The following is a 16,631-nucleotide window of genomic DNA, read 5'->3' as shown; positions in this document are numbered from 1 at the left end:
GGTCATGTGCCTTTTACTGAAGAGTGGATTCCATCTGGCCACTCTACCATAAAGGCCTGATTGGTGGAGTGCTGCAGAGATGGTTGTCCTTCTGGAAGGTTCTCCCATCTCCACAGAGGAACTCTAGAGCTCTGTCAGAGTAACATCGGGCTCTTGGTCACCTCCCTGACCAAGGCCCTTCTCCCCCGACTGCTCAGTTTGCCAGGACGGCCAGCTTTAGGAAGAGTGTTGGTGGTTCCTAACTTCTCACACTTAAGAATGATGGAGGCGACTGTGTTCTTGAGGACCTTCAATACTGCAGACATTTTTTAGTACCCTTCCCCAGATCTTTGCCTCGACACAATCCTGTCTCGGAGTTCTACGGACAATTCCTTCAACCTCATGGCTTGGTTTTTGCTCTGACATGCAGTCAACTGTGGAACCTCATATTGACAGGTGTGTGCCTTTCCAAATCGTGTTCAATCAATTGAATTTACCACAGGTGGACTCCAATCAAGTTCTAGAAACATGATCAATGGAAATAGGATGCACATGAGCTAAGTTTCTTCAAGTGCAGTAAATAAGGTATCTGTTCTGTATTTTTATAAATTTGGAAAATGTACAAAAAAAAAAAAATGCTTTTCGCTTTGTCATTATGGGGTATTGTGTGTAGGTTGCTGGGAATGTTGTTTTTTTAGTCCATTTTCGATTAAGGCTGTAACATAACATGTGGAAAAAGTTAAATGGTCTGAATACTTTCTGAAGGCACAGTATATACAGTACCAGTCAAAAGTCTGGACACAACTACTCATTCAAAGTTTTTTTTTTATTTTTACTATTTTCTACATTGTAGAATAATAGTGAAGACATCAAAACTATGAAATAACACACATGGAATCATGTAGTAACCAAAAAAAAAAGTGTTAAATAAATCAACATATTTAACGTTGAAGAATCTCAAAAGTAGCCACCCTTTGCCTTGATGACAGCTTTGCACACTCTTGGCATTCTCTCAACCAGCCTCATGAGGTAGTCACCTGGAATGCATTTCAATTAACAGGTGTGCCTTGTTAATTTGTGGAATTTCTTTCCTTCTTAATGCATTTGAGCCAATCAGTTGTGTTGTGACAAGGTAGGGGTGGTATACAGAAGATAGCCCTATTTGGTAGAAGACCAAGTCCAAATTATGGCAAGAACAGCTCAAATAAGTAAAGAGAAATGATGGTCCACCATTACTTTAAGACATGAAGGTCAGTCAATCTGTCAAATTTCAAGAACTTTGAACGTTTCTTCAAGTTCAGTCACAAAAACCATCAAGCGCTATGATGAAACTGGCTGTCATGAGGACCGCCACTGGAAAGGAAGACCCAGAGTTACCTCTGCTGCAGAGGATAAGTGCATTAGAGTTAACTGCACCTCAGATTGCAGCCCAAATCAATTCTTCAGAGTTCAAGTAACAGACACATCTCAACATCAACTGTTCAGAGGAGACTGTGTGAGGCCTTCATGGTTGAATTGCTGCAAAGAAACCATTACTAAAGGACACCAATAAGAAGAAGAGACTTGATTGAGACAAGAAACACGAGCAATGGACACTAGACTGGTGGAAATCTGTCCTTGGTCTGGAGTCCAAATTGAAGATGTTTGGTTCCAACCGCCGTGTCTTTGTGAGACGCAGAGTAGGTGACCGGATGATCTCCGCATGTGTGGTTCCCACCGTGAAGCATGGAGGAGGTGGTGTGATGGTGCTTTGCTGGTGACACTGTCTGATTCACTTAGAATTTAAGGCACACTTAACCAGCATGGCTACCACAGCATTCTGCAGCGATACACCATCCCATCTGGTTTGCGCTTAGTGGTACTATCATTTGTTTTTCAACAGGACAATAACCCAACACACCGCCAAGCTGTGTAAGGACTATTTGACCAAGGAGAGTGATGGAGTGCTGCATCAGATGACCTGGCCACCACAATCTCCCAACCTAAACTTAATTGAGATGATTTGGGATGAGATGGACCGCAGAGTGAAGGAAAAGCAGCCAACAAGTGCTCAGCATATGTGGGATCTCTTTCAAGACTGTTCGAAAAGCATTCCTCATGAAGCTGGTTGAGAGAATGCCAAGAGTGTGCAATGCTGTTATCAAGGCAAAGAGTGGCTACTTTGAAGAATCTCAAATGTTAAATATATTTGATTTGTTTAACACTTTTTTGATTACTACATGATTCCATATGTGTTATTTCATAGTTTTGATGTCTTCACTATTATTCTACAATGTAGAAAATAGTAAAAATAAAGAAAAAACATTGAATGAGTAGCTGTGTCCAAACTTGACTGGTACTGTAAATATAAATAAAATATATTTTCCTTTATTATTTTTCCCTAACCCTGATTTATATTTGCCATTTATTTTTCAACTGTGCTGTGATGTTAAAAAATGTTTTAATAATAATTTAAAAAAATATATATCTTTGAATGAGTAGGTGTATCTAAACTTTTCACACACAGACACACACACACACACCTACCCTTTTGCGTTCCTGATGCCATTGACTGTATCATTGATGCTTGATGGCAAGCCCCACGTATTGGCAAAGTCATTAGGAATATTTTTCAGAGCGGTAACATCAGGTACGCATCTTCCCAGCACTAAAGGAAAATATAAAAAGAAAACAGAATTCAATTGAAATGTTTATATTTAACGACTTAAAAGCATCTAGTTTCAGTGCACTCGGAAAATATTCAGACACGTTGACTTTTTCCACATTCTGTTACGTTACAGCCTTATTCTAAAATGGATTAAATCGTTTTTGCCCCCCCTCAATCTACACAATACCCCATAATGGAAAAAAAAAAAATATATATATATTTTTTTAAATACGTTTTTTAGGAATGTTAGCAAATTCATAAAATAATCTAAAACTGAAATATCACATTTACATAAGTATTCAGACCCTTTACTTTGTTAAAGCACCTTTGGCAGCGAGGCTAGAGCCCGGACTTAAACCCTGATCAAACATCTCTGGAGAGACGTGAAAATAGCTGTGCAGCGACGCTCCCCATCTGACCTGACAGAGCTTGAGGATCTGCAGAGAAGAATGGGAGAAACTCCCAAAATACAGGTGTGCCAAGCGTGTAGCATCATACCCAAGACAGCCTCAAGTCTTCTTGGGTATGATACTACACGCTTGGCACACCTGTATTTTCGGAGTTTCTCCCATTCTTCTCTGCAGATCCTCAAGCTCTGTCAGGTCAGATGGGGAGCGTCGCTGCACAGCTATTTTCACGTCTCTCCAGAGGTGTTTGATCAGGGTTTAAATCTGGGCTCTAGCTGGCCACCCAAGGACATTCAGAGACTTGTCCCGATGCCACTCCTGCCTTGTCTTGGCTGTGTGCTTAGGGTCGTTGTCCTGTTGGAAGGTGAACCTTCGCCACAGGCTTAGGCCTGAGCACTCTGGAGCAGGTTTTCATCAAGGATCTCTCTGTACTTTGCTCTGTTCATCTTTCCCTCGAGCCTGACTAGTCTCCCAGTCCCTGCCGCTGAAAAACATCCCCACAGGATGATGCTGCCACCACCATGCTTCACCGTAGGGATGGTTCCAGGTTTCCTCCACATGGGACGCTTGGCATTCAGGCCAAAGAGTTCAATTTTGGTTTCATCAGACCAGAGAATCTTGTTTCTAATAGTCTGAGTCCTTTAGGTGGCTTTTGTCAAACTCCAAGCGGGGTGTCATGTGCCTTTTACTGAGGAGTGGATTCCATCTGGCCACTCTACCATAAAGGCCTTATTGGTGAAGGGCTGCAGAGATGGGAGAACCTTCCAGAAGGACAACCATCTCCACAAAGGAACTCTGTCGCCCTTTCAGAGTGACTACCAAGGCCCTTCTCCCCCAACTGCTTAGTTTGGCTGGGCAGCAAGCTCTAGGAAGAGTCTTGGTGGTTCCAAACTTCTTCCATTTAAAAATGATGGAGGCCATTGTGTCCTTGGGGACCTACAATGCTGCAGAAATGTTTTGGTACCCTTCCCCAGATCTTTGCCTTGACACAATCCTGTCTCGGGGGTCTAAGGACAATTCCTTCAACCTCATGGCTTGATATATGCTCTGACATGCACTGTCAACTGTGGGACCTTATATAGACAGGTGTGTGCCTTTCCAAATCATGTCCTATCAATTGAATTTACCACAGGTGTACTCTAATCAAGTTGTAGAAACATCTCAAGGATGATCATTGGGAACAGGATGCACCTGAGCTCAATTTCGAGTGTCATAGCAAAGGGTCAGAATACTTATGTAAATAAGGTATCTGTTTTATATTTTTAATACATTTGCAAACATTTCTAAAAACCTGTTTTTACTTTGTCATCATGGGTTATTGTGTGTAGATTGATACGGATTTTTATTTTTTTATTTAATCCATTTTAGAATAAGGCTGTAACGTAACAAAATGTGGAAAAAGTCAATGTGTCTGAAAACTTTCCGAATGCACCAAATGTAATTATGAAAGTGAATATGAAAAAAAGCAAGGCACACTCACCAGAGATTGTAGGAGTGTAGAAGAACGGACACAGCTCTTGATCCACAATTTCCTTAACTTTCTGAGGTAAAGAAAAAAAGGTTAAACTACTAACTTTGGCTATTCAGAGTAAAAAAACTAGAAAAACCCTCCAGTTAAATCGATTTCCAAAAGACAGTCCAAAGGCTTTGAGGAGTCACTGAAAACCATGATCAATGAAAGCCTATTTGAAGAAAATGTGAATTTACAAACCTCCGTAGTAATAGGATGGAACTTTTTAAAATGTATTAATAAAACAAATGAGGCAGATCAGCTTTAATATTGCAGATAGATTGTTGTTTCCATCATTGTAATTGTCCGCATAATTTCCCACCTCCGATATGTATGTATGTATGTATGTATGTATGTATGTATGTATGTATGTACGTACGTACATACAGTACGAGTCAAAAGTTTGGACACACCTACTCATCAAGGGTTTTTATTAATTTTTTCTTATTTTTGACATTGTAGAATAATAGTATAGACATCAAAACTATGAAATAACACATATGGAATCATGTAGTAACCAACAACAAAAAAAGTGTTAAATCAAATATATTTTATAATTTATATTGTTCAAAGTAGCCACCCTTTGCCTTGATGACAGCATTGCACACTCTCAGCATTGCATTCTCAGCATTGCATTCACTCAGTCTTGAAGGAGTTCCCACATATGCTGAGCACTTGTTGGCTGCTTTTCCTTCACTCTGCGGTCCAACTCATCCCAAACCATCTCAATTGGGTTGAGGTCGGGTGATTGTGGAGGCCAGGTCATCTGATGCAGCACCATCACTCTCCTTCTTGGTCAAATAGCACTTACCCAGTTTTGAGGTGTGTTTTGGGTCATTGTCCTGTTGAAAAACAAATGATAGTCCCACTAAGCGCAAACCAGATGGGATGGAGTATTACTGCAAAATGCTGTGGTAGCCATGCTGGTTAAGTGCGCCTTGAATTCTAAATAAATCACTGACAGTGTCACCAGCAAAGCACCCCCACACCTCCTCCTCCATGCTTCACGGTGGGAACCACACATGCGGAGATCATCCATTCACCTACTCTGCGTCTCACAAAGACAGTGGTTGGAACCAAAATTCTCAAATTTGGACTCATCAGACCAAAGGACGGATTTCCACCAGTCTCATGTCCATTGCTCATGTTTCTTGGCCCAAGCAAGTCTCTTCTTCTTATTGGTGTCCTTTAGTAGTGGTTTCTTTGCAGCAATTCAACCATGAAGGCCTCACACAGTCTCCTCTGAACAGTTGATGTTGAGATGTGTCTGTTACTTGAACTCTGAAGAATTGATTTGGGCTGCAATCTGAGGTGCAGTTAACTCTAATGCACTTATCCTCTGCAGCAGAGGTAACTCTGGGTCTTCCTTTCCAGTGGCGGTCCTCATGAGAGCCAGTTTCATCATAGCGCTTGATGGTTTTTGTGACTACACTTGAAGAAACGTTCAAAGTTCTTGAAATTTGACAGATTGACTGACCTTCATGTCTTAAAGTAATGATGGACTGTTGTTTCTCTTCACTCATTTGAGCTGTTCTTGCCATAATATGGACTTGGTCTTCTACCAAATAGGGCTATCTTCTGTATACCACCCCTACCTTGTCACAACACAACTGATTGGCTCAAATGCATTAAGAAGGAAAGAAATTCCACAAATTAACAAGGCACACCTGTTAATTGAAATGCATTCCAGGTGACTACCTCATGAGGCTGGTTGAGAGAATGCCAAGAGTGTGCAAAGCTGTCATCAAGGCAAAGGGTGGCTACTTTGAAGAATCACAAATGTTAAATATATTTTGATTTGTTTAACACTTTTTTGGTTACTACATGATTCCACACGTGTTATCTCATAGTTGTGATTTCTTCACTATTATTCTACAATGTAGAAAATAGTAAAAATAAAGAAAAGCCCTTGAATGAGTAGGTGTGTCCAAACTTGACTTGTACTCTATATCTAAATAAAAAATATATTCTCAAATATATTTTCCTTTAATATTTTGCCCTAACCCTGATTTATATTTGAAATATATTTTTCAACTGTGCTGTGATGTTTCACAAAAGTTCTGAACCTTTCGATTCTCATAGATTCTACATATTGTAAATTGTAAAAAAAAAAAAAAAAAAATGCTAAGAGTATTATTAATCAATTGACTATAACTTTTTGAAAATCACCCAGCAGTGTAATTAGCAGAGTTAGCTTCAAGCAAATAGATGATACTTACCAGTGTAGTTCTTGCTAGATCAAAGGATGGCACGCAGAGTGATTGGTTGAAGTAGTTTTGTGGCTTGGCATTTGGTAAGTAGGCAATAGGATTGAGAGCCCAGAACACATCTGGGCACTTTTCCACACACACCTACAGGGTGAGGAATGAAGAGGTATTCACATTGTGACTGAAACCTGATGCCTCTCCCAGATATGCAGATACACATGACATTTTGGGATGTAGAGACCATAACAAAAAGGCCTCACACAAATAAAAATTAAATAGAAGAGAACTTGTATGAACGGGTTGGTGAAGACATTACATATGAATACAATTTGACCCAGGAACACACACAATGGGACATTGTAGATGTGCACAGAGTTACTTATTACGCCTGACATTAGCCTTAGAAACTAGGACATTATGGTGTGATGTTACTGTACCTGTGTGGTGGGGCACTGTAACCCATTAAGGGTGGCAGCCATGATGTTGATTGATGTGACACATTTCAGTATGTCAAAGTAGAACACACTGGGTTGAGCTCTGGGAAAGGAAAATGTAACAGTTTGTATTGTACTCACAGAATCCTAACTATGCATTGTGAATGAAATATATAATATGACATTTCAATATACTGTATCGTGAGGCATGCCAAGATTGAACTATTAACCCAGATGACATAGCTGACTGGATTGGCCATATTTCCCACTTTTATCTGTTGCATTTATGGCAAAAATGCATGATTAGTAAATTCACATAACATAGCCTCAAGTCTTCTAAACTTCTGAATAAAATTATACTTGGTTCATAAAGGATTTCAAGTTCAAACACATCACGGACCCCAGAGAAGTCCTTACTTATTGAGCCCGATGCCACAGAACATTCCGGTAGAGTTCCGTGGGTAGAGGACATGTCGGGGATCACCATAAAGCCAGGCTGGTGGAAATATAAAAACAAAACACAATATCTAAACAGAGAGGTGGGGACCCCTATACGTTTACCACAGTCAAAGAATACAAGAGCAAATTACTCATACATTTGTCAAAGGCAACCAAATTAACATACATTACCATTCAAAAGTTTGGGGTCACTTAGAAATGTCCTTGTTTTTGAAAGAAAAGCATTTTTTTTTGTCCATTAAAATAACATCAAATTGATCAGAAATACAGTGTAGACATTGTTAATGTTGTAAATGACTATTGTAGCTGCAAACGGCTAATTTTTAATGGAATATCTACATAGGCGTACAGAGGCCCATTAACAGCAACCATCACTCCTGAGTTCCAATGGCACGTTTTGTTAGCTAATCCAAGTTTATCATTTTAAAAGGCTAATTGATCATTAGAAACACCCTTTGCAATTATGTTAGCACAGCTGAAAACTGTTGTTCTGATTAAAGAAGAAACAAAACTGGCCTTATTTGGACTAGTTGAGTATCTGGAGCATTAGCATTTGTGGGTTTGATTACAGGCTCAAAATGGCCAGAAACAAAAGGCCTTTTTCTGAAACTCATCAGTCTATTCTTGTTCTGAGAAATTAAGGCTATTCCATGCGAAAAATTGCCAAGAAACTGAAGATCTCATACAATGCTGTGTACTACTCCCTTCACAGAACAGCGCAAACTGGCTCTAACCAGAATAGAAAGAGGGAGGCCCCAGTGCACAACTGAGCAAGAGGACAAGTACATTAGAGTGTCTAGTTTGAGAAACATACACCTCACAAGTCCTCAACTGGCAGCTTCATTAAATAGTACCCGCAAAACACCAGTCTCAAGCTGAACCTCGGCAAGACGGAGCTGCTCTTCCTCCTGGGGAAGGACTGCCCGTTCCATGATCTCGCCATCACGGTTGACAACTCCATTGTGTCCTCCTCCCAGAGTGCTAAGAACCTTGGCGTGACCCTGGACAACACCCTGTCGTTCTCTACTAACATCAAGGCGGTGACCCGATCCTGTAGGTTCATGCTCTACAACATTCGCAGAGTACGACCCTGCCTCACACAGGAAGCGGCGCAGGTCCTAATCCAGGCACTTGTCATCTCCCGTCTGGATTACTGCAACTCGCTGTTGGCTGGGCTCCCTGCCTGTGCCATTAAACCCCTACAACTCATCCAGAACGCCGCAGCCCGTCTGGTGTTCAACCTTGCCAAGTTCTCTCACGTCACACCGCTCCTCCGCTCTCTCCACTGGCTTCCTGTTGAAGCTCGCATCCGCTACAAGACCATGGTGCTTGCCTATGGAGCTGTGAGGGGAACGGCACCTCCGTACCTTCAGGCTCTGATCAGGCCCTACACCCAAACAAGGGCACTGCGTTCATCCACCTCTGGCCTGCTCGCCTCCCTACCTCTGAGGAAGCACAGTTCCCGCTCAGCCCAGTCAAAACTGTTCGCTGCTCTGGCACCCCAATGGTGGAACAAGCTCCCTCACGACGCCAGGACAGCGGAGTCAATCACCACCTTCCGGAGACACCTGAAACCCCACCTCTTTAAGGAATACCTAGGATAGGATAAAGTAATCCTTCTAACCCCCCCCCCCCCCCTTAAAATATTTAGGTGCACTATTGTAAAGTGGTTGTTCCACTGGATATCATAAGGTGAATCCACCAATTTGTAAGTCGCTCTGGATAAGAGCGTCTGCTAAATGACTTAAATGTAAATGTAAGAGGCGACTCCGGGATGCAATGTGATGGTCTGGGCATGCTTTGATGGTGGTAAAGTGGGAGATTTGTAAAGGGTAAAAGGGATCTTGAAGGAGGAAGGCTATCAGTCCATTTTGCAACGCCATGCCATACCCTGTGGACGGCACTTAATTGGAGTCAATTTCCTCCTACAACAGAACAATGACCCAAAGCACAGCTCCAAACTATGCAATAACTATTTAGGGAAGAAGCAGTCAGCTGGTATTCTGTCTATAATGGAGTGGCCAGCACAGTCACCGGATCTCAACCCTTTTGAGCTGTTGTGGAAGCAGCTTGACTGTATGGTACGTAAAGAAGTGCCCATCAAGCCAATCCAACTTGTGGGAGATGCTTCAGGAAGCACTGGGTAAAATCTCTTCAGATTACCTCAACAAATTGACAACTAGAATGCCAAAGGTCTGCAAGGCTGTAATTGCTGCAAATGGAAGATTCTTTGACGAAAGCAAAGTTTGAAGGACACAATTATTATTTCAATTAAAAATCATTATTTATAACCTTGTCAACGTATATTTCCTATCCATTTTGCAACTCATTTCATGTATATTTTCATGGAAAACAAGGACATTTATAAGTGACCCCAAACTTTTGAAAGGTAATGTACAAAGCTCATTGACATTCACTACTTCATTTGGTTTTATATACTAAACCACTACTCCCCTCCTTTCAATAAAAGGCCTACTGTATATGCACAATATCCTATCCCATCAATCAGATACTATGCTATTGACATTGGCAATATATTCATATGACCTTATCAGGCAGCTCTATTGACTCAAGAAAAAGCAGAGTGAGTGTGCCTGCTGGAATGTGTTTGATGACAGGTCATGGATGTCGTGGGTAAGGGTGAGCTTCTGCTTTGGAACTGCTCTTTGGAACCACTCTGGGTGGGAGTCAGAGGAGAGGGACGCCTTTCGACCGAAAAACAAAAAGGAGGAGAATATCAAGGCCATAGAGATACCTTATAATTATATAGAAAGGTGAGGGTATGGACTTTGAAGAGGGGAAAAGTCAGAAAATCATAGAACCAATGACAAGCTTATGTTTCCAGTGCACTCTCGATAATAGAGGTGCTGTTCTCACTTTTGAGTGGCGATTTGACGAGCTGTTGGAATTGAGGAAGGGACCAGGGCGATTACGTCACTGTTGTTTTGTTTAGCCAGCATGGCCTGACTGTGCGTTCTGCCTGCTAATACTACATTTACATAAAGGCATTATGGCGAGGACACCTGAGTTTCAAAAGGGATGTAAGAGTCATATAGAGAGATTGACAGCCAGAGAGAACGGCAGGAATCAGACGTCATCTAATAGTGAGAGAGAAAGATAGAGCGAAAGAGACTGAGCGAGAGAGAGAAAAAAAAATACAGCAACACATACAGAATGAGTAAGTGTGTGTGAGAGAAAATGTGAGAGGGGCTGAGAGAGAGGTGGGAGGTGCGTAGAAGGCCCATCTTACCCAAAATCCCCACCGCCATGTATCCAAGGATGACGACAATGAAGAGAACACAGCAGATGATGTCAGTGCAGCCTCTGAGGGAGAATGGAAATACAATGACCCACATAGTGATTTTGAGCATTGCTGTGGCATAGATGCCCCCAGGCTGAAAAATATGTGACAGAAAGTGTGCCCACGAAAGGCACTTGAGACATACAATGGACAATTTGCACACAGAGATAGTGGTAGTTAGGGCTTTGTAGCTTGGTAGGCTCTGTAGGCCTTGTAGAGTGCAAGAGACAAAATTATTGAGAGAGGTAGTGAACTCATGGGCTCCTGAGTTCTTCTGCTAAAAGATAGCATTAGAGTTGGATAAATATAGATAAACTTGCATTTTTTTTTCCCTCGCAAGGACTAACCTCAACATCAAAACCTTCAATCCAAATCGAAATTCCATACATAAAACCTTGATTTTGGACAAAATTACCTGAATGGACTATTACTACCAAGGACTATCAAGAAAAAAACTTCTAACAAACCAAAACCTGCAGAAGAAACACAGCGGAACCTGGAAATACCGTAGGTAATTTTGTTAGATAAAACTAAGTAAATATGTATACTAAGCTACCAAGCTGCTAGGACAGAATAGACCTGGCTGCAACTTTAATTAGCACTGAAGTGTGAAGTCAGATGTGTGAAAACTCTTCAGCCAAACAATGGCAGGAGTTTCACAGCCCAGGACACTCCCCCAGAGAAGCCAGCAGAACAGCCCACCTCAGACACGGACCACAACGGGACAGACAACCCAACGGACACCCCACCCCCTCCTAACAGCCCCTCTGTCAGCTCCCCTGATAGCACTCTTGACAAACCCCACACATACACTAAGAACACAAAGCTAGAGATTGTGCTCCTCATTGACGCAAATGGCAAATACATTCAAGAGGATAAACTTTTCCCAAACACAAAGTGGCTAAACTCTGGTGCCCAAACACTAGGCATGCCCTGGAGCTGTTGTCAGAGGACAAACTAGGGTTGAAAAAGCTTCTTCCACCCCAACACACAAGTGGTAATCTCCACCCTGCCACCATACAGTGAGTGAATGCAAGCATTTTGCGAGACTGTTCCTCAAAACCTAATGTCTACCTGGCCCACCACACCACCCCAGCCTTTAAAACCAGGTCCACCTCTACAAGGCAGCAATCCCAACTTTTGCCAGGACCCTGAAGGACGTCACCCTCGAACCGTAGCCCCAGCACCACACACAGGAGCAACGGACACCCTGTCCAGATCAATGAGACACCCTCCTAGACCTGCAAGACTCCCTCCCGAAGGACCTGCTCCGAGAGAACCGACGCCAAGAGGACCTACACCCAGACCACAGCATCCCATCCACCAAACTACCAGGCGTGAAACAGGGAAGAGACTCATGGGGCATGGTCATTTGGTATAGAGCAGACCTAACCCACTCAAATTAAAATAGTCAAAACAGGAATATTTTACATCTGGCTAGAAATGATCACAACAGAGAAAAATGTCCTTGTGTGCTACCTATATCCCCCTAATAGAATCCCCATACTTTAACGATGACAGCTTCTCTATCCTAGAGGGGGAGATCAACAATGTACTAGTCTGTGGCGACCTAAATGCCAGAACTGGACAAGAACCTGACACCCTTGGCACACAGCGGGACAAACACCTACCTGGAGGTGACAGCATTCCCTCCCCCATATACCTCCCTCAACACAACTACGACAACATAACCAACAAAAACGGGTCACAACTCCTGCAGCGCTGTCAGACGCTGGGTATCTACATAGTCAACGGTAGGCTTCAAGGGGACTCCTATGGTAGGTACACCTATAGCTCATCTCTTCGCAGTAGTACCGTAGACTACTTTATCACTGACCTCAACCCAGAGTCTCAGATCACAGAAAAATCACACTCTACTTGAACAAAGCTATGCTACTATTAAGAAATGCTATAGATGGAAGGAAAGTAGTGTGGAAATCTACCAAAAAACTATTAGGCAACAACAAATTCAATCCCTTCTAGACAATTTCCTAGACAAAATGTTTCACTGTAATAGTGAAGGTATTCATTTGGCAGTAGAAAACCTAAACAGGTTTTGACCTCTCAGCTTCTCTATCAAATCTAAAAATGTCAAGTAGACAACCTAAGAAAATGAAAAACAATAACAAATGGTTTGACGAAGAATATAAAACCTAAGAAAGAAATTGAGAAACCTATCCAACCAAAAACATACAGACCAAGAAAACCTGAGCCTACGCCTTCACTATGGTGAATCACTAAAACAATACAGAAATACACTACGGAAAAAGAAGGAACAGCACGTCAGAAATCAGCTCAATGTAATTGAAGAATCCATAGAATTGAACCACTTCTGGGAAAATTGGAAACCTCTAAACAAACAACAAAGAGTTATCTATCCAAAACTGAGATGTATGGATAAACCACTTCTCCGATCATTTTGTATCTATAACAAAGAACAAACAGCAAAAACATATACATGATCAAATACAAATCTTAGAATCAACTATTAAAGACTACCAGAACCCACTGGATTCTTCAATGACATTGAATGAACTACAGGACAAAATACAAACCCGCCAATCCAAAAAGGCCGGTGGGGTTGATGGCATCATAGATTAAATGATAGAATATACAGACTACAAATTCCAATGGGCTATACTTAAACTATTTAACATCATCCTCAGCTCTGGCATCTCCTCCAATATTTGGAACCAAGGACTGATCACCCCAATCCACAAAAGTGGAGACAAATTTGACCCCAATAACTACCGTGGGATATGCATCAACAGCAACCTTGGGAAAATCCTCTGCATTATCATTAACAGCAGACTCATACATTTCCTCAGCGAAAACAATGTACTGAGCAAATGTCAAATTGGCTTTTTACCAAATTACCGTACGACAGACCACGTAGTCACCCTGCACACCCTACTTGACAAACAAACAAACCAAAACAAAGGCAAAGTCTCATGCTTTGTTTATTTCAATTTGGCATGAGGGTCTGCTATACAAATTGATGGAAAGTGGTGTTGGGTGAAAAACATACAACAATATAAAAGTCATGTACACAAACAACAATTGTGCGGTTAAAATTGACAAAAACACATTTCTTTCCACATGGCCGGGGGGTGAGACAGGGATTCAGCTTAAGCCCAACAACATATCAACGAATTGGCGAGGGCACTAGAACAGTGCAGCACCTGGCCTCACCTTACTAGAATCTGGTGTCTACTGTTTGCTGATGATCTGGTGCTTCTGTCCCCAACCAAGGAGGGCCTACAGCAGCACCTAGATCTTCTGCACAGATTCTGTCAGACCTGGGTCCTGACAGTAAATCTCAGTAAGATAAAAAATAATGGTGTTCCAAAAAAGGTCCAGTTGCCAGGACCGTGAATACAAATTCCATCTAGACACCGTTGCCCTAGAGCACACAAAAAACGATACATAGCTCGGCCTAAACATCAGCGCCACAGGTAACTTCCACAAAGCTGTGAACAATCTGAGAGACAAGGCAAGAAGTGCCTTCTATGCCATCAAAAGGAACATAAAATTCGATATACCAATCTTGCTAAAAATACTTGAATAAGTTATAGAACCCATTGCCCATTATGGTTGAGGTCTGGGGTCCGATCACCAACCAAGAATTCACAAAATGGGACAAACACCAAATTGAGACTGCATGCAGAATTCTGCAAAAATATCCTCTGTGTACAACATAAAACAGCAAATAATGCATTCAGAGAAGAATTAGGCCGATCACCCGCTAACGATCAAAATCCAGAAAAGCGCCGTTAAATTCTACAACCACCTAAAAGGAAGCGATTTCCAAACATTCCATAACAAAGCCATCACCTACAGAGAAATTAACCTGGTGAAGAACCCCTGAGCAAGCTGGTCCTGGGGCTTTGTTCACAAACACAAAAATACCCCACAGTGCCAGCAACAACACAAGGACAGCAACAGAATTAGACCCAACCAAATCATGAGAAAAAAAAAAGATAATTATTTGACACATTGGAAAGATTTTACAAAAAAACAGAGCAAACTAGAATACCATTTGGCCCTGAACAGAGAGTACACAGTGGCAGAATACCTGACCACTGTGACTGACCCAAAATTAAGGAAATCTTTGACTATGTATAGACTCGGTGAGCATAGCCTTGCTATTGAGAATGGCAGCCGAAGGCAGACCTGGCTCTCAAGAGAAGACAGGCTATATGCTTACTGCCCACACAATTAGGTGGAAACTGAGCTGCACTTCCTGACCTCCTGCCAAATGTATGACCATATTAGAGTCACATATTTCCCTCAGATTACACAGACACACAAAGAATTCGAAAACAAATCCAATTTTGATAAACTCCCATATCTATTGGGTGAAACACCACAGTGTGCAATCACAGCAACAAGATTTGTGACCTGTTGCCACAAGAAAAGGGCAACCAATGAAGAACAAACACCATTGTAAATAGTGCCCTCAAAGCTCATCAATAAGCTAAGGACCCTGAGATTAAACACCTCCCTCTGCAGCTGGATCCTGGACTTCCTGACAGGCCGCCCCAGGTGGTAAGGGTAGGTAACAACACATCCAACACGCTGATCCTCAACACAGGGGCCCCTCAGGGGTGCGTGCTCAGTCTCCTCCTGTACTCCCTGTTCACTCAGGACTGCACGGCCAGGCACAGCTCCAACACCATCATTAAGTTTTCCAATGACACCAACGGTAGGCCTGATCACCGACAACAATGAGACAGCCTGTAGGGAGGAGGGCAGAGACCTGGCCATGTGGTGCCAGGACAAAAACCTCTCCCTCAACGTCATGAAGACAAAGGAGATGATTGTGGACTACAGGAAAAAGAGGACCGAGCACACCCCCATTCTCATCGACGGGGCTGTAGTGGAGCAGGTTGAGAGCTTCAAGTTCCCTGGTGTCCACATCACCAACAAACTAACATGGTCCATGCACACCAAGACAGTTGTGAAGAGGGCACGACAAAACCTATTCCCCCTCAAGTGACTGAAAAGATTTGGCATGGATCCTCAGATCCTCAAAAGGTTCTACAGCTGCACCATCGAGAGCATCCTGATTGGTTGCATCACTGCCTGGTATGACAACTGCTCGGCCTCCGACCGCAAGGCACTACAGAGCGTAGTGTGAACAGCCCAGTACATCACTGGGGCCAAGCTTCCTGCCATCCAGGACCGCTATACCAGGCGGTGTGAGAGGAAGGCCCTACAAATTGTCAAAGACTCCAGCCACCCAAGTCATAGACAGTTCTCTCTGCTACCATACAGAAAGCGGTACCAGAGCGCCAAATCTAGGTCCAAGAGGCTTTTAAATAGCTTCTACCCCCCAAGCCATAAGACTCCTGAACACCTAATCAAATGGCTACCCAGACAATTTGCATTGACAGACACCACCACCACCCCCCCCCCCCCCCCCCCCATCCCCTTTTACACCACTACTACTCTCTGTTGTTATCATCTCCCTTCAATAACTCTACCTACATGTACATATTTCCTCAACTAACCGGTGCCCCCCGCACATTGAATCTGTACCGGTACCCCCCTGTATATAGTCTCGCTATTGTTATTTTACTGCTACTCTTTAATTACTTGTTACTTTTATTTCTTATCCATATTTTTTTAAACTGCATTGTTGGTTAGGGGCTCGTAAGTGCATTTGTGACTAATAAAATTTGATT

The 16,631-nt window shown here is 42.4% G+C and overlaps 1 protein-coding gene across 1 annotated transcript in view; it reads right to left on the bottom strand.

The window, feature by feature from the left end:
* Positions 1–16,631, bottom strand: part of LOC106588512 (choline transporter-like protein 4) — a 43,790-nt gene that overhangs the window by 9,101 nt on the left and 18,058 nt on the right. The window contains exons 3-8 of the mRNA XM_045709587.2: positions 10,894–10,967; positions 7,602–7,680; positions 7,188–7,287; positions 6,763–6,894; positions 4,514–4,574; positions 2,506–2,626 (exon numbers count right to left, since the gene is read on the bottom strand). Of these exons, the coding sequence (XP_045565543.1) occupies positions 2,506–2,626; positions 4,514–4,574; positions 6,763–6,894; positions 7,188–7,287; positions 7,602–7,680; positions 10,894–10,967 (567 nt within the window). The remainder of the gene's footprint in view (positions 1–2,505; positions 2,627–4,513; positions 4,575–6,762; positions 6,895–7,187; positions 7,288–7,601; positions 7,681–10,893; positions 10,968–16,631) is intronic.

The sequence above is a fragment of the Salmo salar genome, chromosome 27 (genome assembly GCF_965601325.2).
Source record: "Salmo salar chromosome 27, fSalSal1, whole genome shotgun sequence".
Classification (NCBI taxonomy): domain Eukaryota; kingdom Metazoa; phylum Chordata; class Actinopteri; order Salmoniformes; family Salmonidae; genus Salmo; species Salmo salar.
Note: the sequence above shows the minus strand (reverse complement) of the source record. Positions and strands in the feature narration are given on the sequence as shown.